The following is a 24,241-nucleotide window of genomic DNA, read 5'->3' as shown; positions in this document are numbered from 1 at the left end:
CCTCAGTCATTTAGGCAATAGTCTTAAAAACTGGATAGAGAATATATATAAGGAGCTTTCTAGACAATTTGATCATCTGTCACTTTACATTCTATCACCCCATTATTTCTCAGATTAAATAGAAATGCTTAAAAAGACAAATCAATGCCAGGATTCTAACAGGCAATTCTTATAAAATGAAGATCTTTTCACTGAACCCCATTTAATTTTCGCCATCCCATAGCAGGGATAGAAGTAGAAACAGACAGTTCTATTATTATGTTATATTTATTTGTTTATCACATCAACTTTAGGAGCACATTGCCTACAGAAGACTGTAGGATTGGTAGAATTTTTACAGCTGAGAAACAATAACATACAATGTTTTTTTACAGAGCAGCTTGTATCCAGGATAAACAGTGTCTATCAGAGGCAGAAGAAGCAAACTGGTGCATGTGTGGGAGGCAGGATAAGAATCAGTGTTGTGATGTTTCAAAATAAAATATCAGAATCTTGATCCAAAATGTAGCAAAGTCTGAACAAATGCTGGTATTTATTTTCATGTGGTTTTCCACAGTACCCGTGGACATAACCCATGGAATAACCCTGGAAATAACCCATGCTGTGTGTTAAGGTCACTGGTCATATGCCTCTATGTTACTAAACAATTGCTCTTTTTAAGTGCAGGATTAGTATCCATACCATCTTGTAAATAATTTGAACTTTAATTGCTTAAAATATTTAAGAGACTTTTATCGGTTTGTTTTGGGGTTACGCTGTTATTCTTTTGCTGTTGTTTGTTTGTTTTGTTTTGCATTGTCTTTGACATTTAGTCAAATCTCAGGACATAACTAAAAAAAGTCAGAAATGACAACATTTGAGAATAGCAGTCGGTACCTTTCTAGAAATGAAGAAAACATCCCAGATACTATGTCATTTTATTAAGATCAAATACATAAGTAAGCTTACCACCAATTCAATTGAATTGAAGAGGATAAGTGTCTATTTATACGATTGTCCAGATGTGATCAGAAAGTAAGGTTATTTTACCATGTAACATTTTTTCCTGTGTTTTTTTTTCAAGTCTTAGTGATACCACAGCCATGATGTTTAGGTCAGCTTAGATCTAACTTACTTAGTAATTTTCACCTCTTGTGATAGCACATGATCTTTGCTTCCTGGCAGAATAGAACTGTGAATATTTGTCTCTCAGAATTCTAGGCAGTAATGGTTAGTGGCAGTTGTTCTGGAAAAAACACTGTCATTCTATTCTCTTAAAAGAAGACAAAAAAATGTATATACTATGAAGGAGCTTAGTATCTAAATCATAACTGTCCAAGAAGGGGGAAGATGTAAGTAGCTAAAAGTACTAGCATTCAAAATTGCAGTAGATATAAAATCTTACCATTTACAATGACTAGCAGGTACCACTGTTTCACTGTTTTTGCCATAGTATGAAAGCCTTCCAGCACCTCCTCTACTAATCCATCCTTAGTGAAGTAATGTAAAGACTGGAGAAAGGGGACGAAGTTTGTGTGATAGGAAATATATCTGCATTATAAGTGAGCATTGATCTTACTTGAGTCTATACTACTTGCCACACAGAATCTGCATGAACTGAGCATGTAGGAATTTTATGCATTCTGCACTCCATTTATTCCTTGAACTGTCCATTAATAGAATATGAAATACTGCCTGCTGTATATGGATTAGAGAACTGTATGGGTCTGAACTTCACAACTGAGTCTAAGTTCAGTGTAAAGATTGAATGAAAGGTAAATGGTTAAGATGACAGTAAGGAAAGATAAAAAAAATTTGTCCCACCTTGCATTTGCACTGTCTGTCTTAATTACTTGGTTATACATTTGTTTAGTTCCTTTTCTGAGGTAAATTTGAAACAGGAGAAAAAATGAATGTAAAAATGAAACATTCTGGAAAAAAACAAAATAAAATAAGAGTTCCTATTATGAGAAGTAGAGTACATCAACAGTAGAGGTCAGGTTAACAAAAAAAATGTATTCACTGTTTGGTTTACAGAGTGCAAAATAGTCCTGAGATACTCTAACCAGTGTTTTCATAACTGTGAGGTGTTGATTTGAATTCAGTGGGGAACCAGACAAGACCTCTTCCTGTTCTTAGAGAAAGAAATGGTACATGGTAGAAATTACCAAATAGACAAAACGCATTAGACTCAAGAAATTCCCTTAAATGTAGATTGATGGAGAATGTTGGTGTGTGAGGTTGAATCATGGTTACTTTCCCTTTTCTCTCTGATTTTTGACCACTTTTGGAGGCAGAATATAGGGCCCTTGACTTGCACCTGTCTAGATTGTGCTTTTATGTTGATCTTCTGCAGAGACATCTACTACACGCATGAAGGTGCCATAATGGTAAGAGGGCACAAGCCAAAGAAAAAGAAACTGAACAAAAAGGTTGGGACAGGATAGTGGTACTTCATTGAGATTTCTGTGTAATTGCTTGTTTAGAGAACTGCTTTCAAAAACTCCTTTTCCACATAGCTGGAAGTAGATCTTCAGTTCTTCATAACAAATGTGGGGCATGTGCATCTGTGTTCTGTCAGCCAAACTAATTTTCTTCACTGAGCTTGCACGACCTGGCTGACTTAGAAGTAGTGACAAAAGACTGACTTATCAACCACATGGATGTTATTCTGATGTTATATAACTATCAGCTTTATTTCTGCAGAATCATATCCTGCAATTGTCTTTACAGTGGGACTTTCTGTGTTTTACAGTCATGTAAGGACTTCATACCAGTAAAGTTCCTTACTGTGAGCAGGTGACTCCATAATTTTGCCAACATTTTCTTTCCTAATATTACCAAGCCACGATATCAGCTCAGAAAATTGAGAAAATCTTGGGCATTGGCAATCAGGGCCATTACCAGATTAGACAGATAATGCAAAGTATTCAGAGATAGCTTAGCGTATCTGCTGGTTCCATCTTTGATACTGTTCTGTAAAGAAGTCCTCAGATGGACAGGGACTGTGATAGAAAAGGGCAGTAAGCACCCAAGGTCTACATGTTTGTTTTCCTGTTTAAGTTTTTATTTATTCCATGTCAAGCACTGTACTGTATCTTTCATTATATAGCTGAAGGAGCTTCACCAAAGAATGAATTACCTATGTAAACAGTTGAGTAGGCGGGCAAACAGCATATTTTATGTTACTTTCCTATCAATATCTCTAAACTCTTAAAATTATGTGTGAGAGTGTTATCTTCACAACACTGTTTCTGTTATTAGGTAAAATTGCACGATTAAGTTTACACCTCACAAAGGAATAAAAGAACTATTGTGTAAACAAATGACTGTTCTCCATGGACAAATTCTGAAGTATTACCAGTGGTCAATGAAATTTTAAAGAAATTCATAGTAGCTTTAATTTGTGTGAATGACAGTATTTTTCAGCCTGGTTAAATACATAGCTGAAGAATAATAGACAAGCTTGGTGATTCAAGCTGTGTACAGAAGTTTAATTTACTGCAATATCCAAACATGTTTGTGCTACATTGATGAGTAAGTTACAAAGGCATAGAACATAATTAGCTATGTCCACTATAAATGCTTGGTGAGAAGGAAGGGTAGAAATAGAGATTTAAAATCTGATTAATCAAGACTGAATGGCTTTTTTAGTTCCAGATATACTGTTATTAAATGTTGTTCATTTAATAGTGCTTGTAAAATATCATTGTCAGAACACAGCAATGGCTCACATAGAATTTGGTGTTGATTTACAAATGTTGTAGGGAAAGCTGCTGAGTGAATTTGCATTAAAATGTACTGATAAGTAACTTCCCGAAATGAGCTTCAGTCTTCTGTGAGAACTCATAGGAATCCCTTGCTCAGACAAGAGGCTGAGATGTGCTTCACTCTGCTTTGTTTGACTCTGATCAAGGTGAAAGTGTTTTGTATTAGCTGGAGCTCAGAGCAACACAAATGGGTGATTTAGGCTAAGATATTACCAGGGAACACTGAATGCCTAACATCGTACTGTAACAAAATGAGCTGCTGAATTAGATACAGGGGAATCTGATAGGGAGCAGAAGAGGCAGCAGGTAATTGCTGGGCAAATAAAGAGCTTGTCCATCCAGCAAACAAGCAGATGCCTATATACTGTCCATTCCTGTCATCCCCTGAAGTGGTGGAGCATGATGAGGCAGAAGAAAGTATGTGTCATGAACAAGGAAGGACAAGGAAAGTGTTGCATTAAGGGCATGGTTTTTTTCACTTTGTTTTGTGAATTTTTCTTGTGATGGAGAGGTTTATTTGTACAATGGATCAATGAATCTTGCATGGATGCTGCAAATGCATGTTTGATCCCTCATTTTAGGGCTTAATATTTTCATTGTGTTCCTTTTGTGTATGTTTTTGTACAGCTGCATAGATTAATACATTTATGCAAATGTGCTTCTTTGCAAACTTCACCAAATACAGCTTTTTTTAATTATTTTTAGTTATTTAACAACAGACTATAGCATTATTGATGCATTTTATTTTTATGCAGTTTTTTACACATTTGACAGTTAATACAGTGGCATTGTCTGTCCCACATCGTGAGAACTGTCTAGTAGTGTCTCAGTTTTATTTTTTGTTTGCATGTATCTGCTCAGAGGTCTCACCATATTCTAAGCAGTATCCATAAATGGTCCCTAAGAGTTCTGAAGGATATTTTATCTGGCTCTGTCTATCTGAGAGCACCTGAATCTGAAGAAGCTGCTCAAAAGAAATTCAGATTCCAGCAGAATGATCCGTTGATGACTTCAGAGCTCTCAGTGAAGGCTCAAATTACCCACTTTCCACCAGCTTTGCAGGCTGACATCTTTCTCCATTCAGCTCACAACTGCAGGAGAATTGCTGAATTTGATGAGCAGGGCCTGAAGCTCCAAGGCTGCTGCTGGCTTCCTCTAGGAACTGTTGCAAGACCTGACATGCCCTCCTCAATTATGTGCATCTCAGGGGATGAAGTGGTGACTCTGTGATTTTGGAGAAAATATAAGCCTGATGTGATGTTCAGATTCACTGATGTGATGGTTTGCATTATGTTGAATGATACACTGCAGACATGCATTGGCCAAGCTTTCAGAGTAGCAATCTGAGGGAGAAAAAAATGTTGTTAATTGAAGGTGTATTTCTTGAATTTAAAATTCATGAAGAGGTTTTGCTTAATAGCTGTAATCCACACCTTTTCATTTCTACCTTACTACAACAAAACTTCCTGATTTAGGAAGGGGATCAGGGTATCCTGAGGTACGTATCGATTTTATGATCAAGTACATCACTTCCAAGACAAATTAAGGTAGAATCCCACATGGGTACTGTAGCCCTTTCCGTAGCCCCCCGCCTTGCTGCTGGACATCTCCTTTCCAGAAAATGGATCTGCTTTTTCTCTGGCACTGGTGCTCCTCTTCCTTAGCACTTTCCAAGTCTGACCATGATGATTCATGAAGATCATGGATACCCACTTAATGAAAGAAGAGGGCAGACATTTCTTCTTTAAAATGAGAGGTGCTGTCTTATGGCAGCAGGTGCAAGTGCAGGACACACTGATTTGGAAGCAGTGCTGAAAACATCCATGGTAGTGGAGCAGTTTATCACTTAACAGTTTGTTGCTAATTTATCACTGTGACTAGCCAAACAATCTGCAAGGTTTCAGCACTTCTGCATTTATACAATCACAAAGCAGCCAGATGTCAGGTTTGTAAATCAGCCATGCTGCATAAGCTGTAAATATTCCACACTGATATGAATTTAAAGCTTATACATCAAAAGAGAAGCACAATTATGAATACAGGAGTCTGAACATTCGCTAGTTCAACATCAGTAACTCAGGGAAGTTTCAGAGACAGCTGGATTAATATCAGGGAAACGTTACATGGTAACAGGTTTATCTTTCACAGTACCCCAGTTTGTTTCTTTAACCATCAAATGCACTTACAGGCATTTAATCTCTTTGGTTATGTTTTCACTAGTGCTTCAGTGAATGTGGATGTTATCAAATCCAGATCTCTGCTGGAAGGTTTACGGCAGTGATCTTGGTATGAGTAACACATTTTAAGAAGAAAGTTTTTTGTTTTGTTTTGTTTTTTAAAAAGGCAAATACCAGATTTTAAATGTGTCCCTTAAGGAATTAAACTGCTGCTGGTTTTACTCTTCCATGGGAAAACAAACAAACAAACAAACAAAAAACACAACAGTTTCATTTTTAATGTAATTAAGTAGATTGCATTGTGCACAAGGAGGACTAGATTTTTTCATTGCTACCTTTTGTTGTTCTGGAGACAAATTATAAAACAAATAGACAGTTGGAAAAGAATGTTTCTAATTGAGCAGCTGTGCGTGCTGAAACTTAGTTTTGTGCCTGTCACTGGTGTTTTAGCTGCTACAACAGCTCCTGGCTTTGTGTCAGGTGGTAGCAGTGGAACAAGAGACATGCAAGGCATGTATTTTTGGGAACTGAGAGTAAAATGCAACTTATTTCCCTTTGGAGTGCAGGAAAACTGTTCTCATTTAAGATCACAACCTGCAAAACGAAGAAGGTTCATGTCTCCTTACTCCCTGTGTTAGCTTGTGTATAGGAGACAATCCACTGTCATTCCTGCTACTGCTTATGGGCAACCATTAGCACACCAGCTGCAAAACATCTCTAGGCTCAATCTGGCAGACGCAGGGGCTTTCTGTGGCTTTTAGTGTTCATAAGGATCATGAGCCCTTACATTACCTCTATCTACAATCAGTTGCATAGCAGGAAAACCTTACTGGATGCAGTTTCAGGATTATCTGAGAATAGCTGCCAGCTAGGATTGGACTGGGTATAAAACTGTGAACCTTGAAGGTACACTTACAACAATTGAAATGGCAAAAAATTATCAACATTTAAGAAGAAAAAACTGTATGTTGTATTCTTTCTTAATGTTTTTATGTTGTTTAGAAAATTTAGTTTATTCCAGGAGTTTGTGCAGATAAAAATTATATTGCAGAGCTCTGTACTAAGTAACACATAAAAATAGTAGCCCTATCTCATTTCTTTTAGTTCAGCACTTTCTTTTCAAAGAGGTTAGTTCCATATTTCTCTGCCTTTCATCTGCTGTATAGAAATAAACCTAGCAACTTCTCTCATACACAGCCGGAGAAACTAAGGGGACCATAAGCAAATGAGAAACAATCCATGTCACATGCAGTGCATTTCTTGTTGTCATGGTGGTAAATTCTAAGGCGCACCTGGTGTAAGTGAGTTAGGTGTAAATGCACTTTGTCAGCAGGTGAACTGCATTTTCAGTGCCTACAAAATATTGGCTTTTTGTCTTTCTTTGGCCTAAATTGTTTTCGTTCATTTTTGGAGTAGTCAGAGTCAGTGGGATAATAATGAATATAAATGTAAACTAGTGTATTGATATGAGGAGGATATTCCTACAATATTCCAAAAATCTGTGAGGAAACATAGAAAGGAATTAATGACTGGGGAAAATAGAGCTTCCTTGATGGATGATGGTTCATTTCTAATAAAATTAAACCATGAACTCATAGGATAGTTTGAACTTGTCAGGTAAGGTGTCAACCATCTGCTCACTGCATGTGCTGTCACTGTGGGTGTTCAGGAGCAGGAGCTGTCATCACAAATGTTCCTCAGAAAGTGTTTTCCCCAGCGAAACTCTGAGGCTGAGTTATTTATCTCAGTGCTGGCAAACACTGTGAGATGAAAAGGGCCTGTGCCTGTGCAAAGTATTTATTCCTGTGTAATTTTTCAGAACCAAGTACAAGCAGCTATTTCAAACCTTCTGAGTGTGACTGCATTGTTTTAGGATATTGTATGGCTATAGTATCTGGAGCTTGCAGGAGGAAATATGAAATGTAGACTAAATGAAATAATGCTAATATGTGGTTTGAATATTTCATATTCCTTTGGTTAAGAACACAAGGAATTTATTATCATCCAGAGTCACTGGCACTGGCACTATAATATACACGAAACCTCCTCAGGTTGAGGGTGTGAGTGCCCTGATATAAGTGTCCAGCTGTATTAGCCACACAGTCTTAGATAAATGTATAGCCATTTTATCACTACATCATTGACATGTCTCTCAGCCTGATTTTCTGTACTTTAGGAAAGTTACATTCCTTCTTGCTATTGGCAGTGTTTTTCTTTTTAAAATTTGCTCTTCCTTCAAGTTGAGTATATCATAGTGTGTATTTATATCACTGATGCAGTGACAAACAAAGCTATGGAAAGGGTGAGGAAATACTTCACAACTCAGATTTTTGTTAGAGATTTGAAATAAAGAGTGTGTTTGTGAATGTGCTATTTCTCAAATAGCATCTTCTCAATTTGAAAACCCCTAAAAAAAGAATTGAACATATATTTGTATGTAAGTATACATATACATGTGCATATCTATATAATGAAGAACCATTTCACTTTAAACGTATGAAAGAGAATTGTATGCAAATGAATTAAAAGATCTGCATCTGCAGGTTGTCTTTTAGAACTTCTTCAGAATTACTTCTGCAATTTCCAGTAAGCCCTGCGAGAGTTGCTTGTGTAGCATCAGCAGTCAACTGAATTCCTTGTTACCACACCTGTTTGTGATGTTTTGCCATACTCTGCTGTGCTGCAGCCAGCAATAGTCTCTACAGGCTACTCCTCCCACTTCTTGTCAAGAGCCAGTGCTATCTCACAACACCTAAAATCACATAATCACAGAATGGGCAGGGTTGGAAGGGACCTCAAGGATCATGAATATCCAACCCCCCTTCCACATGCAGGGCCACCAACCTCCCCATTTGATACCAGACCAGGCTGCCCAGGGCCCCATCCAACCTGGCCTTGAACACCTCCAGGGATGAGGCATCCACAACCTGTCTGGGCAGCCTGTTCCAGTACCTCACCATTCTCTCTGTAAAGAAGACAACCCTGACATCCAACCTAATCCCTCCCTCCCTCAACTTAAAACCATTTCCCCTTGTCCTGCAGTTATCAACCCTTTTAAAGAGTTGATTCCCTCCCTCTTTGTAGGCTCCCTTTAGGTATTGAAAAAAAGAAAAGCTGTTCAAAACTGTGCCAGTGACAAGGCTCTTGCTAGCTTCTGAGCGATCAGAATGCAGACAGACTTCTGCACACAGATAATTTCATTACCATCACAGTCAGTAGGTCTTTCATGAGTTGCACAAAGTCTGAAGAGAATGGAAGGGATTGTGTGTTTTTTTAGTTTTTGTATTGTTAGTTTAATTGTTTTCTAAATGGCAGTCGCCCATTTCAAATCTGCACTGTTTGGACTAGCTTAAGACTACTTTTCTGTAAGTATCTCACTTGCAATTGGACGTGCAATCAAACACAGAAGCAATGAAATACAGAAGATGAGGTAACTTTAGCAGTCTGTGTGCTCAGCTCTGTGTTAGCCTTTGATCTTTGTGCTCTTATGTGCCACCATAATTGTTACAGCATCACAAAATGACTTGTGTTTGAAGGGACCTCAGAGGCCATTCATTTCCAACCTCTGCCACAGACAGGACTGCCACCCAGCAGATGAGGCTTCTCAGCCTGGCCTTGAGTGCCTCCAGGGATGGGGCACCCACAGCTTCTCTGGGCATCTGTGCCAGGGCCTCACCGCACTCTCTGTGATTAAATTCCCTCTGAACTCTAACCTAAACCTCTCCTCTTTCAGTTTAAAGCCATTCCTCCTTGTTCTGTCACTATCAAGCTGTGTAAAACTTTGGTCTCTCTGCTATTGATAAGCTCTCCTCGAGTACTGGAAGTCTGCAGTGACTTCTCCCCGGAGCCTTCTTTCTCCAGGCTGAACAATCCCTGCTCCCTCAACCTTTCTTCCTAGGAGAGGTGCTCCAGACCTCTGATCACCTTTGTGGCCCATCTTTGGACCCTATCCAACAGCTCCACATCTTTCCTGTGCTGGTGGCCCCAGGCCTGGATGCAGTATTCCAGATCGAGCATGACAAAGGCAGAGTAGAAGGATCAGTCCTCTTCCTCTCCCTGCTGCCACTCCTCTTCCAATGCAGCCCAGGACACTGTTGGCCTTCCAGTCTGCAAAATATACGCACCACATATTTCTTTCAAATTAGAGCTGACGTGCTGTCATTATAAGACCATCATCTCATCCTTAGCAGTAAAATACTGAATATAGCAGATGATATTTGGGTTCATACAATTTGGCTGCAGTGGTAATTCTGGAAATAATCAGAATTAATATGATTATATTTTTGTTATTCATAACTTAGGAATTCTTTCTTTTACCCCTGCTAGTACCAACAAAAACACTACTGTACACAAAGCACCACACTTTGTATTAAGAAAATTAACTTTCTGTATTAGGTACTTTTTTTCTTTTATTCAATCTTAGCTGTTGCTCTTGCTCTAGACATAGCACAAGCTACAGGAAATCACAAAGTACTTTTAGATCAGGGTAATCTTTAAGCTTACTTCAATTCCTATTTTGGTACAGTACTTCTAAAGTTAAAATAAGCTTCATCTGCCACATAGCTTTGCAGTTCGAAAAGATTGAAATATCAAACTTAAAACTAAAGTTTTGTAGAATGATCTGTATATTTGGGTGGGATTTCTGGTCTGTGATACAAGTAGTTCAGATTCACTGCGCTGGTAATTGCCTATGAATTCAGGATTTCTAGTGCCAATAGCTTCATGCGATGTCCAGAGTTAGGGTTTTCACTGGATGAAGGGAATAGTCCCATTTGTACACATCCAAGTCATGTGTAGTTTGGGACTGATGATAGGATGGTCCTTAATCCAAAATGAAATGCAGCTCAGGTCAGGGCAGAACTTGCTACTGAGTTCCACAAGCACATTAACTCTGGTCAGTGTAATAGATGGTATTTGTGCAAAAATGGGACAGTTACATCAATTCTGGGCATAATCTTAGGAGTCTCTTTTTATCCTCACCTTTGCAAGATCCTTTTGAGGAGACTTGTTGGGAATCTATCAGTATAGAAAAATATCTTAGACTCCTGTAAAACAAACAAATCACCACCACCACCACCAACAACAAAAACTAATATACATTTCTTTAAAATGCAGTTTTTGAAGGGAGAAAAGAAAGAGTATTTCCATTTTCAGATGCCATAGCAGATTTGAAAATGTTCTTTCGCTGAGTCATCTGATTTAAGCATGATAATGTGTTACAAGTCAGTATACGAATTACTGCTGATTTGTTCTACAGTAATTGAGATATATTTTCTGCTGCCTACAGAGCAAATAGTTAGGAGGTAGTCCACTCTATGGAACTGGAATGAATGAGTGAGAAACATCTAATTTCAGTCAATGGAAAAAGTCTCTAAACTGAATAAGGGTAATTTTTTTTTTTAATTCTTGTTTGAAAACAGTGCTCAGCAGAGAATGTGCTCCAGTTGTAATTTTTATTTCTGCCTTCCAGCCACTATAATGTCTTGCTTTCTAGACGTTAATTTGTAGTAAGACATTTTTTTATCTAGACTTCTTATTGGTAGATACAGTTGGTAGATACACAAGTTTTTTTCTCTAATTTATGCTGCTAAAATTATTTTTTAACCCTCCAAGTATGAAAATGAATGTGTCACAACATCTTCTACATGCCTGAAGTTGATTGAAGAAGAATTGTCTTTTTGTGTGGATTCTTTGACAGTAAATAGTGGGCTCTAATAAATTAGACTTTCGCCCACCTGACAGAGCAGGGGCTGTGGAATTTAAAATTTACTCATTTAAATTTACTCATTTAAAAGAGTAATCTTTGGGAAGAGAACACTGGAAGCAAAAGGGAAAACAAAAACAAAACCTGATGGATCTGCAAGGAAAACGCATTGCTCAGAGATGAATATGTTCTCTTCTTATATTTCTTGGTGCTGTGATTTCACAAACTTCTGTGTGTGTTTGTTTCTGAAGATCAGATCTCAGCTTCATTTATAATTGATTATCTGCCATCTTTCTGCTGTTTTTTGGTAGACCAGACCTTACTCTCTATGGTACACATGAGGCAGTTTGTTAGCAGTAACAGATGTCGGTAGGGGTTGCCTGGCTGCATGTACAAAGGCAAAATATTGCAAATATTTTGCCTTAGAAATTGCCAGAATCCCGAAGATTTCCTGTGAGCTCAAACTTTTTTTTATTGTATAAAACAGTTATGTCTTCAAGAATACGTTTGCTTTTCTAGTTATAGTTACATATTTCTATTTTACTATCTTTGATTCAGAAAAAGACAGCACTTTTATTTCTAAAAAATGTTAGTTTTGATTAGCTAAAATTGTGCTAGGGCATTTTGGCACTTCCCTTTATATGCTGAAAAATGTTTTTACTAACTTGATCAGTGTGAACAAGACATAGCACTTGTTGACATCAAAATCTTTTGTGTGTTAAACATAGAAAACAATGACGTTGGAATGTACATGTAGTTATCTATAGGGGAAATGATGGCAGTGAAATTAAATATACAAAATGACTTTCCAGGGGCATCAACTAAGATATTAAAACTAACAGCCATTCACAGTTACTGACTTGATTCTATTTATTTCTGAGCAGTTTAGAGAGATGTAGGAACCTACTGTAGAGTTAGGTTATAAAATATGTACATGTGGTTTGCTTGTTTTCTTCAGTGGGAATGCTGCAGAGCGTACTGAAAAATCATTTGGAGGTGAATGAAAGAGAAAATTGCAAAAGACAAATCAGGCTTAGAGAATTTGCATGACCTGTCAGAAGGTCCACTGCAGACTGGTTGAACTCCAAATGGCATAGGTTCTAGTTGCCTGACATAGGTGGCCATTTGAGGAGTGACAGTGGAGGGCTGAACATGCAGAAACCTTTTTCTCTGGAGTTCTGTAATCCAGCATTGTGTGTGGGCAGTTCAGAAATTGTTCCATACATCTGACAGGTAGATTTCAGGTTTCTTACCCTTGTAAAAAAAAAATTTAAAGGCCTTTTGCAATGTTAGATGGAAAACCGGGATAGATAAATTTTTGAGAAAGCCTTCTGCATTATGTTGTCTTACATTCTCACATAGGCCATGATATAAAAATCTGGATCTGAACTGTTTGGAAGTTTATTTAACACAAATTTCTTATTGAAAATTTGTGCGATTTCACCCAGTGAATTAGTGTTGTTTTGTTGTTTGTTTTTTTTTTGTGCAGCTTTCACCAGAAGAGGTTTCTGAGTTCTAGAATGGCAACATGTGTAAGCTATTTGATTGTAACTTCTGTCTGGAATGTGAAATTCCATTCTTACTAAGCCTACTTTTCCTTACTTAGATGAGAAACTGAAACCTTGACATGTGGGCCTAGTAGCCAAGATACTGATCACCTAAAGCACACCTTCTCATCTTGCATCTCTCAGCTTGTGTTGTTTTGGTTTTTCTGTATGTTTTCACTTTTTTCCTCTCCCATTTATCTCATTATCTCAGTTTATCATTTTATTTCTCAGTTTATCATCCCATTTATCTCAGTAAAAAATGATTTGCTTATTTTTTAAACTTCGGGGGCACAGAGAAATATTTCTCCACATAACCCTAGACTTGGTCAACAGTTTTAGCAAAGTGTTAATCCCTTGAATCAGTCATGCCTTCTGCTTTCCACATGCTCCGCAATAGGTGCAGAGAGCTGATAAGCATTACAAGGTGTTTTGAAAGCCAAGAATATATGTCTGTGTCAGATCAAAGACAGAACTGAGTCCCAGGGTTGGATACATCCTGCCAATAGCTTAGTCTTATTTTGACCAGAGGCCTGTATGTGAAGCTCTAATAGTGACTCCAGGATATCGTTTTGACTTATAACAGATAATCTTTCTTATGTCCTGGAGAATGAAGGTTAATATACTTTTTAATTGTATTCAAACCAGTGCATCATGAGCTTATTGCCTTAGAATTGCCAAGGCATTTAGTTTACAAGGAAGAAAAATCTTGATTTATTCCATAAATCCTGAAAAAATACTTTTCTAACTAAAATAAAACATTACTTAAGAATATACCTAAATGTCAGTGCATCAATTTCATTTATTTCTCCAGGTTATTAACAATGTGTCACTGGAAACAAAAGCCTGTCTTATCGCTTTGGGGCATGGGGCGGGGGAAGAAAGGAAGAGGAACCTCATTGTTTTTGAAGCCTGGTAGTACAGTTTTGACATTTTTAGTTTATAGCTACAACTGCATAGCTTTATGAAACAGGTTATGCATAACAATCTTGGCTGACAGATGGGCAAAGTCATTCTTAGAACGAATGGCTGAATGATGCTGTCTTGGCTGCATTTTCTCTGAAAGTAATGCACAGATCTTTTAAATACAAGATCTGTTACTTCAACCTGAAATCTGCTTATCTTCTAGGCAGATTCAACTTTGCTTACAGGCAGATTTTTGTTAGTACTTCCACAGTTCAGTAGTTATATTAATGATTCGTCACTTTGCAATATCTTCTGTACTAGCTTATCTTTCATTTATTTGTTGATCGATAGCCTGGATATCTGTAGATTACTGGGACATTATTATGTACTGTAGAAAATACTTGCAATGTTATTAATCAATGAGAAAAAAATGACCAAGTGAATAATGAACTTCCATTTTAGCACCATTATTTTTCATTTTAAAAATAAAATGATCTGCTCATGCATAGGTGAGCCCATTTATGACCTCAGGTTTTTTTGAAGGTACTTATCAGTATTGCAATAAAAGATACTGCATCATCACCCTTACAGAAAACTGAGCAGAAGTCACAGTAGTTCATTTCCAGGGAAGGATTTTGTTTTCTCAGCCATTGCATCACCAGGTTTTTATTTCAGTTTAAAAACTGTAATGCTCCAAAATCCTTAAGACAAATGAAATCTGAAATAACTAGAGTTCTACTGATTGCAGCTGAAAAGTTTATGCTGTTTCAAAGAGCTGCTATAAAGTGTTAGCTTCCTCATCCTTTATATTTCAGGTTATCAGGAGTGATTTTGAGGCTTCTAGTTAAACAGACCACATTTCCACAAGTTTCCTCCTGCCTGTGTTTGCCAGTGTTTTACTGCAGTGGTCTTCAGAAGAAAACAAGGGAACACACAAAGGGGACAGAACCCACAGGATAGTCATGTATGAATTCTTACAGATGAATTTTCTTGTCAATTTTAGATATCTTTCAGTAAAATAAAGAAGGATAGTAGATCTTCCTTGCACTCTGACTATCCAAAGAGTATAGAGCATGTCTGCCTAGCATCTCCTCAGGATGATCATTTCCTTGTTCAAAGATAGGAGAAAAGAAAAGCAGAATCAGCAATGGTTGACATTTTTCTTATTTTGTTTTTACTTTGTTGTTTTTGGGTGTTTTTTTTTCACCTTCAGTTATAGTCAAAAGTTATTAGCATCATTATCATTAACATAATGAAGTTACAGCTCTATATATCTTGCAGAAATGTTCTCCTGAAAGACAGTCCTTATTTTCATCCAGTTTTATGTGCTCTTGTGCTTTTAAAGGCGTGTGCCGTTGTGAGAAAAACTGAACGCAAATGAAAATTTCTACCTATTTCCATATCTATTTCAAGCCATACCTAGGTGCTGGGATCAGTCCACCGTCAGAGCTTGCATTAGTGTTCATTAGTTCATCATGAACTACTGATGATCATGTTCATCCTCTTTTTTTTCTCTTTTTTTCTTTTGAATGTCTGAAGTACTGTTTTGTCCTTGTCTTTCCCACAAGAGCTCCAATTGATTGACCTAACACAGAATGGTATTACGGGTTCTTTTAATCAACTCTTCAAGTGTCCTGCAGTGCACCTCAAAAGCTTCTTCAAGCTCTGCCAGATGTCTGTGCCTGCCTAATCACCATTAATTTAACTCTCTTAGCATTATCACAAGGACTGGTAAGCTTTGAATATTCCACAGGAGATAGAAGGCCACTGTTGTTTTATGAATGGTGACCATTGGTGACCAATGCAATAATCCATGTAATCTCTGTTACAAACTCTATTCACATTTTGAGTAAAAATCACCATTGTACAGTATTGATGCGTTGAAATACTACTGTATTCCACAGATGGGAAGTACTGAATGTTAGGAAGTTACAGATTTAATTATAATTAATGTTATAATTTTGAAATGTGAAATTCTCTTCAGAATACGTTCAGACCTGGGTAGACTGAGCATCACCTTTCCCATTAGGATGTGAATACTCTCTGATAAATTGTGAGAGTTACTGACACCCACAGAAATCATTCCAGTTTGTGGGATCTGTATGAAAACAGCATTATCTTGTGTGTACTGCAGGCAGGATTTACTGCTGTGCCTGTATGATCTCAGAACCTCAACTGCATTAAGTTCCCAAAGGTGCCTTTGAAAATCCAGATCCTAAGGCTAAAACTTTATTTTATATTTTTACATTTCAGGTTTGCGATATCAATAAAATGAGATTAGTGATGGTTTAGTTAAGTCTGGTTCTAGTAGGTTTCTCTGTAAGAAATAGATGCTGCTCTTCAGTGAGCTATGCAATGGATCCTATTAAGATTATCTATCTGAAAGTTTTCTTTAAATGCTGAAAAATTATATAGTAATTCAGATGTTGCTTTTTCCCCTTTTCCCCACAATACTCTCATTATAATGATTAGTAAGTAGGTAAGTATAGGATTCACACAATCTGTACTCTTTAAGAAGTAACCGCTACTTAAGGAGCTGTTGATGTTGAAATGGAAGTTACCTTGAGCTTGTATGTGTGGTATGGTACGTCTGTTTCATACGTGCAAATTTCAGAGTAATGGCCTGAAATGTGTTTCTGACAGTCCTTGAAGATTTCAAACAATGCGCCTCGTTCTGCAGTTCCTAGCTTTTAAATCGTACTGAGGAGAGCTGAAGGTGCATACTATTCTCTCAGGCTGTTTCTTACATGTAGTTGCTGCAGTCATAAAACAATACCGAGAAAATGCACTCTTTAAGAAGACACAAATAAGACATTAATAGTTGTATTTATTACCTCAGCTTACAGGTCTACAGCTGTTAAAAATATAGCAACGTGAGTTTCAAATAATGGTGAATTGTAACCTTAAATTGAGAAATAAACAAGCAAAACAAACTACTTTTTTGGAAGAAAAAGAATAGCATTCTTTAATCTTATTTCATCTGAAAACAACCTTAGTTAAATGTGAATGTTTTTTATTTTATTTTGTAAGTATAAAAGTCCTTTTTAGATATCTGTTGAACAAAATGCTCTGAAATCGCTCTTCCTATAAAATTATTGTCTGAGAATCACAGAATAGCTCAGGTTGGAAAAGACCTTAAAGATCATCAAGTCTAACCACAACCAAACCCTATTACCCTAACTCTAATAACTCACCGCTAAATCATGTCCCTGAGCACCACATCCAAATGGATTTTAATCACATTCAGGGATGGTGACTCAACCTTTTCCCTGGGGAGTCTATCCAGATCCCTCTGTAGTGTCTTTCTCCCCTCTGGCAGATCAACACTCCCTCTCAAGCTTCCTAGTTTACAATCAAGAAATGTTGTTAATAGCATATAGATGTTGCACATTTGCAGCAGGTTCTGTACCATCATCAGCTTTCCTTTTATCTCCACAGATTTGGCATGGAGGAGAATACTGAGTGCCCAATTACAATGCTATATGATAAGGAGAGAGGCAATACTGACTTCGTACTGTAGTCACTGCAAGCCTGTCATTCCTTTTCACGGGCTTGGATGCACATAGCAGCTGTGCCAGTTTCCCCTGTAAAAAATATGAAAATAGAGGTCTTATTCAGAGAGTGAGAAATTTGCACAGAACAAACCGTGGGCATTAAACTATCTTGGTAATATTCAGGAACTAATCACAAATGCCTAATATTACCTTGAGCAGTCCAAAGTATCTGAGGCCTTGACACAGGGCAAGTGTATGTGATAGATCTCCACTTTAATGAAGTAGATGTCATGTGGAAGTCTTCTAAGGGTAGGTGCTACAGCCACCTTCTCACTTGTGTTGGATGCAGATTTCTTCTTTTTTTTTTCAATCCCTGGTACTTCTACTCCAAGAGACTCTTGTTTGATGACTAGGAATACTCAGAATTTCATCTGTTTTATCTGGCATCAACTGATAGGAAAACAGCCCCCAGAGGTAAATTAAAGAAAACCTGGAGGAAAACTGACACTACTAAAAATTGCCAAATAAGTGGGCACAGGACCAGCTAAACTGGGAGCAGGAATGTTGTCTCTTAAAAAGTAGCAGACTAAAATGAACTTTTAAAATATAGTTTTAAAAAACATGCATCATTAACTAACTATTACCTTAACTCCCAGCACTCCATTAATTTTCAGTTCCCTCTTTCTATTCTGAATCTCCAAATTGAAGCTGAGATTGTGTTACTGAAATGATAACATGTACAGTTGAAGGACAGCTGAGCCACCTCACCATTATCTTCACTACTTACTAGGACATGCTGCCCCCTGGATTCTGTGCATTATTTCTTCTCCCCTAGTATTGCAGAGCAGATAAGGAATGTGTTGGGCTTTTTTAAGACTGTCTCCACTTTTCATGCTTTAGTTCATAGGATGGAGTATCTTCACAGAGCATGAAATGGATTGTTTCAAATGAAATTAAGCCAAAAGACATGCTTCAAAATTTGGTCCAGGCTAACTGGAAGTAAAACCCCTGTAGCACAAACTGTGTAGGCATCTTGGTCTCTAATCAATTACTTTTCTTCACCATTGCACTCTGCTGCTTGTCAGTATAAACATACCCTACTTATTGCCTATTGATTTCCCAGACTCCAATACTTTGATCCATCTGGATGGGTTTATTAGGTCACAACATCACAGAACAGTTGATGTTAGAGGTCATCTTGTCCAAACTTGCTCAGATGGAGCCACCTTGAGCAGGTTGCTATGTACTGCTACAGAGATCCATCTCTTCCATTCACCTCTCAAATGCTGAATGCTTCTGCAGTTTGTGTCTTCTTGAAGCTTGTCTTCTTGTAAGCCAGAGTTGCAGTGTGTGTTTTTATTCTAGGAGAGATTCCTTTATCGTCTTCCATATATTTCATAAGAGCTATCTGCTTCCTTTCCTGAGTTCTGTCATCAGTTTCCATGATTTATCATGGATATGCTCTTCCAGCAAATACTTGTACATTCATGTGTTTCTGCCAAGTATATAGAAGAAAGGGGGATGTTCAGAAGAGAAGAGAGAGGAAGGAGTATTCAGAAAATTGCAGTAGTTGAACGTTTCTGCAGATTGAGGGTATCTGCATCTCTGGTTGCAGTTCTCAAGGAGTTCAGTTGAAAAGCGAGTTGTATGAAAATTGCACACATCTGCACAGACAGATGAGGAAAGTCTAGGTTTTTTTTAGCTCACAGCAGGGACAGAGCAATTATGTGACTGTTTTCTCCCTACTTATAGCGTAGGTACTAGTCACTTTATGTTGAATTGTACAGTGCCTTGCAGTTTATGCTACAAATTTATGCAGCGGTTCACTAAAATGTTTCGTATTCAGGTGGATTTATCTTTACACTTTTCTTCAATTCTTCGAATCACATTGAGTCATCTTCAGTGTCAGAAGCAAGGTGGGAAACATATTTACAAAGGGGACTGCTACAGCCCAAGAGAGTTCTCTCAGACACAAGGTGTTAAACTGCTTTTTGATCTGCTGCTTGTAGAAATGTACATTAGACTGTAAACCATGGTTCTTCGTGTAACAAGCTAATGAGCCTATCAGTTGCAGTCTAATTGCCTCTACCTCACTCTAAATTCTGCTGCACTAAAAAAGTCAAAGTCACATTCTAATCTGGTTAATCACATTCAGCTTTGAAGAGCATATAGTGGCTGTGTGTTAATTCAACTTCTCTCCCTGGCAATTTGTTTGATTGCCTGTTACTTGTAATCTGCACTAACTGAATAAATGTATTCTGCATCCTGATGGGAAGGTATGACTTTCTGTTAAGGTATTTAAATGTGGATGTTTAGCTTAGAAATTGAAGTAAGCTCTTCTCACCTTTTCATTCCTAATTATTTTTAGTTGGAAGGATGAAAAGCAAGACTGTTTTAACTCTTTGCAAAAGGTAATAAAGCAACAGAATAAAAGCAGTTTTTTAGATAGTAAGTTAAAACCACTCTTTACTTCATGAAAGCTTCATACTGGCTTATGAAGAAAAAATTAAATATGATACTAAAGTAAGAAAAAAGAATAGTGCATCCTTTTCTTTCTCTCCACCTCCAGCAATTTATATTGTTTGTATTGTCAAAACCTAGACTTAGAACAGACCCTGTCTATTAAACCTTACTTCTTTCTTTCTTTTTTTTTTCCATATAATTAACATGCACAAGCACACACACACCGAAACATGCGTGTGTATGCTATGTACGTCTTTCATAAAAAGGCTGAACATGTGCCAAATTACCTTCCAGATTCACACATCATTTTTCTGAACAAGACTGCAAGGCCACTGGATATGTCCCATAAGTGCAAAATATTTGTTGCCAGCACATTTTTATTAACCCTGGATCTGGGTGATAATAAGGATGTATTGTGATTTTATCTTTGAAATTCCCTGAATCTTAATTGGACGTTTTCTTGCTGTTCTGAATTTCAATGAAAAATACTCTGAACATCATGGCCATTTTAAATATTACTGAAATCCTTTTAGATTACTTTTGACATTTTAAAAATAGCCAAGTCTCTGTATGGAAATATCTTTCCAAGTAAGCAGGAGAGAGATTAGCTTTTAGTATAAGAAACCACATAGAAGAGGTTATGCTTGGAAAATGTTAATGTAAAAAATATTTATAAACAGAATTTAAAGTTGACTCTGAAATGTTTAGTTCAAATGCTGCCCAGAAGTGTGGATCAATTAATGATTCTTTACCAGGTCAGCCTTTCTGAAAAGCGGATCCAATCATCTGAGCTCTGAAAAAAATATTGGGAATTAAGATCTGGATACTCTGAGTTTATTAATTCATTAAAAAAATCTAACTAGCAGTGTGCCTGATTCCCAGCAGTCCACTTGGGTTGTGGAAGCCAGTCTCCTGCACTTGCTACAGAAGAAGTAAGTTGTTTCAAGCAGACTATGAGAGCTGCTCTTGGTTCAGTCCTTCCTCTTTCCACTGAACAAAGAGAAAACCAAAAGGGTTTCTCCCTGCAGGGCTACTTCCCTTAGGTTCCAAGGTGCTCCTCTGAGCCATATTGCTTCTGTTGGATGAGAATAAATCCTTTTCTTCTGATAGAATCAAAATTCTAAGATCATCTGTGGACAATGCCATTTTCCATTTGCTGTTATGGTATCTCAGTACTAAAAGTTTTATTTTACTCCTCTTCTGGAAGTGATTTGTTACTCGTTATTTGCTACTTGTCATCAGATATTGGGGCAGATGTATTCAGTCTTCCTTGTTTGGTTGCTCCTAAGAGGCATTTTTCCTCTTCATTTCTTAAAAACATGTCTTTACATATTACTGCATTTTCATCTTTATGGGATGCAAACTGTAGTCCCCAGCCTGTAAAAGCATTGACTTGGGTTTGATGACTTCTGATGCTCATTTATTTTTTCTCCTTTTCCCATTATTAATTTCTTATGTTTTCACAGATGTTCTTCTCCCTTGCCCTACATTTTCATTCCAAATCTGGCCTTTTCAGATGACCTCAGCTTCAAAAAATTGCAATACTGAGTCTTCAGCATTTTATCAGTCAGATATTCTTTATTCCTTCACATTCTTCCTCAATTTTTGTTGTTGTTGTTGTTGCAAAAACATATTCTTATACAGTTGAGCAATTCTCTGATTTTTTACCAGGATATTTTTACTATTAGTCTTATTTGATTTAGCAGACAATATCAAAAATGCCGACTGCTTCACAGCTATTTATTGTCTGAAATAAATCTACTTTTCTTGTGGTGTTGTTGTTGTTCTTGTTCTTTTTCCGGTTTAATGCATTACTGGAGGACACAGAATCAAATGCCTTCACATTTCCAGAAAATGTCAGTTCGAATAGGGACTGCAGTTCCTCCATTCTTCCTCTAAAAATGTGTTATTAAGTCAATTTATTTCTGTTATTGTGTTCTGTTCTTTGATCACTTTAAGCCAAGCCATTTGGCCCAGATCTGTTATATTCAGTGTTGAACTCTGGTTCCACAAAGCTGATCACAAATGTGCTGACCCATGTGAAAGCCACTTGAAAGATTTTATTAGGCATTAAGAGTCCTGCCTTGCATTTTTTAAATCTTTAGCTAAGATTATAAAATGAATAGCTCCAAAAGGTTAGTGAATGAAAAAGCTAGAGTTTTAGAGGTAGAAAAAAAGACATAAAGGTCTTAAAGTGAGTGGATCAGTTCAGCAGGAAAAGTGTGATAGAAAATGTTCTAAAAGACTTAAAGCACAGTGTCTGTCACTGCAGAGGAAATGGAATGGAGATGGAGAATCAACCTGTGACATACTCTATTCAGATTATTAGGAGCATGTGGGAGTGCTTTTTGGGCTGCAGATGGTTTGCAAGGACTGCTGTTTTGTTAGGAAGGTGGGCAGCACAATAAAAAATGGTGTGAGATCAGTCCTGGTATACCATAAGGGGATAAAAGTGATGATTAGTGTAAAAGAAAGAGGTGAATTGACCAATTACCCAGTGGTAATTGACCATTACATGGAACTGGAACATGCAGAAGTTGTTGCAAACTGTGCTAGTGTATCAGCAGCTTTTGATTTTGTGTGGTGTGAAGTCAGACTGCATACAGACACTGTTCTAATTACATTTGTTCTCCTGTGTTGTGTTTTGTTTAGGTTGATCTACTTGTCCCTACAAAAGTCACTGGCATAATTACTCAAGGAGCTAAAGATTTTGGTCACGTCCAGTTTGTGGGATCCTACAAGCTTGCCTACAGTAATGATGGGGAACACTGGGTCATTTACCAGGATGAAAAACAGAAGAAGGATAAGGTAAAACAAGGAGAAAATTGAAATTTCAGTTGCACGTAGAGAAGACTATAACTGTGGTAATTCCAGTGCAAGGAGCTGGTAGCCTATTGTATGCTGCTTGTTTTATAGGGTTCCTATGCATAGGGTCCCACAGATAAACGTGAAGGTGAATAAAAAAGAGCAATATAAAACAATGACATTCACAGGGCAATAATATGATACCTATCCGTGCAGTGCACCTAATTTAATGTTGTTAAATATGGGGCATAAAACTTTACAGTTCTTTCTTTATTGGAATTATTTCTTCCTTTAACTCAAGAGAAGGAAGTACATAAATAACAGTTTATTTGTATATTTCAAATCATGTCTCAGTACATATTTTGTAAGTATTCACTATTTTCTGTAACTTTCTATAAAGCACATATTTAATTTACATCATTACCTATCCATTTTTAATTCTTTTTTTTTTTTTATGGAAATTATTCACTCCAGGGTTTTGAATACCCAATGGAAAGATTATTTTTATTACACTATCATGAGAATACAAAACACAAAAAGTTTCAGAACTTCCCTAGCAAATGCTTAATGGGGGGTGTAAAGAAAGTGTAGATTTAATGACTGATTTACCTAGAAGCAGTTAACTTGTTATTTAGGGTATTATTCACTGTATATTCCTTTATACTGTGTAACATTTTTATACCACAAAGACCTGAGTGCATGTGCATTGCTTTAGAGAAACGTGAAGAATGCTGGCAAAATGTCTGATTGAACTGAAAGATCTATTACTAAAAATATCAGATGGGGCTGATACACCTGACGTGTATGCCCAAATCTGGTGGTTTTTGCATCTGTATTCAGGGTAGTAAGTATTCCCACTTTCACAATAAGGCCCCCTTATGGTGTCCAAGCCAGGGGCCCCAGCACAGGAATGATGAAGAGCTGTTGGAGCAGATCCAGAGTGCGGGCGAGCTTCTCCTGCGAAGAAAGGTTGAGGGAGCTGGGAGGCTCCAAGGAGACCTCAAGTGTGGACTTGAAGCACTTGAAGAGAGCTTATAAGTAGGAGAAGCCTGATGGGTTTTTTACACAGTTTGGTCATGATGGAACAAGGGGAATGGCTTAAAACTAAACCAGGAGAGGTTTAGGTTAGATGTTAAGAAGAAATTTTTTATTCAGAGAGTGGCAAGGCCCCGGCACAGCTGCCCAGAGACCCAGAGAAGCTGTGATGCCCCTCCCCTGGAGACATCCACGGCCATGCTGGATGGGGCTCTGTTGTAACTTGATCTAGTGGGTGGCAACTCTGTCCACAGCAGGCAGTTAGACCTAGATTATCTTTAATGTCTGTTCCAAGCTAAACCATTCTGTGAGTCTGATTATGTGAAATGAATGCTCATTTAATAGTGGAAGATATCCTACATCA

The 24,241-nt window shown here is 37.4% G+C and overlaps 1 protein-coding gene across 1 annotated transcript in view; it reads left to right on the top strand.

Moving 5' to 3' along the window:
- EDIL3 (EGF like repeats and discoidin domains 3) overlaps positions 1-24,241 on the top strand; it is a gene marked incomplete at both ends in the record, with an annotated part of 271,143 nt that overhangs the window by 233,299 nt on the left and 13,603 nt on the right. Inside the window, one exon of the mRNA XM_079548148.1 lies at positions 22,690-22,845. Coding sequence (XP_079404274.1) covers positions 22,690-22,845 — 156 coding nt within the window. The remainder of the gene's footprint in view (positions 1-22,689; positions 22,846-24,241) is intronic.

This window comes from Tetrao urogallus (genome assembly GCF_951394365.1).
Source record: "Tetrao urogallus genome assembly, chromosome: Z".
NCBI classification, from domain to species: domain Eukaryota; kingdom Metazoa; phylum Chordata; class Aves; order Galliformes; family Phasianidae; genus Tetrao; species Tetrao urogallus.
The sequence above is the reverse complement of the archived record's forward strand: the minus strand, read 5'-3'. Positions and strand labels throughout refer to the sequence as shown.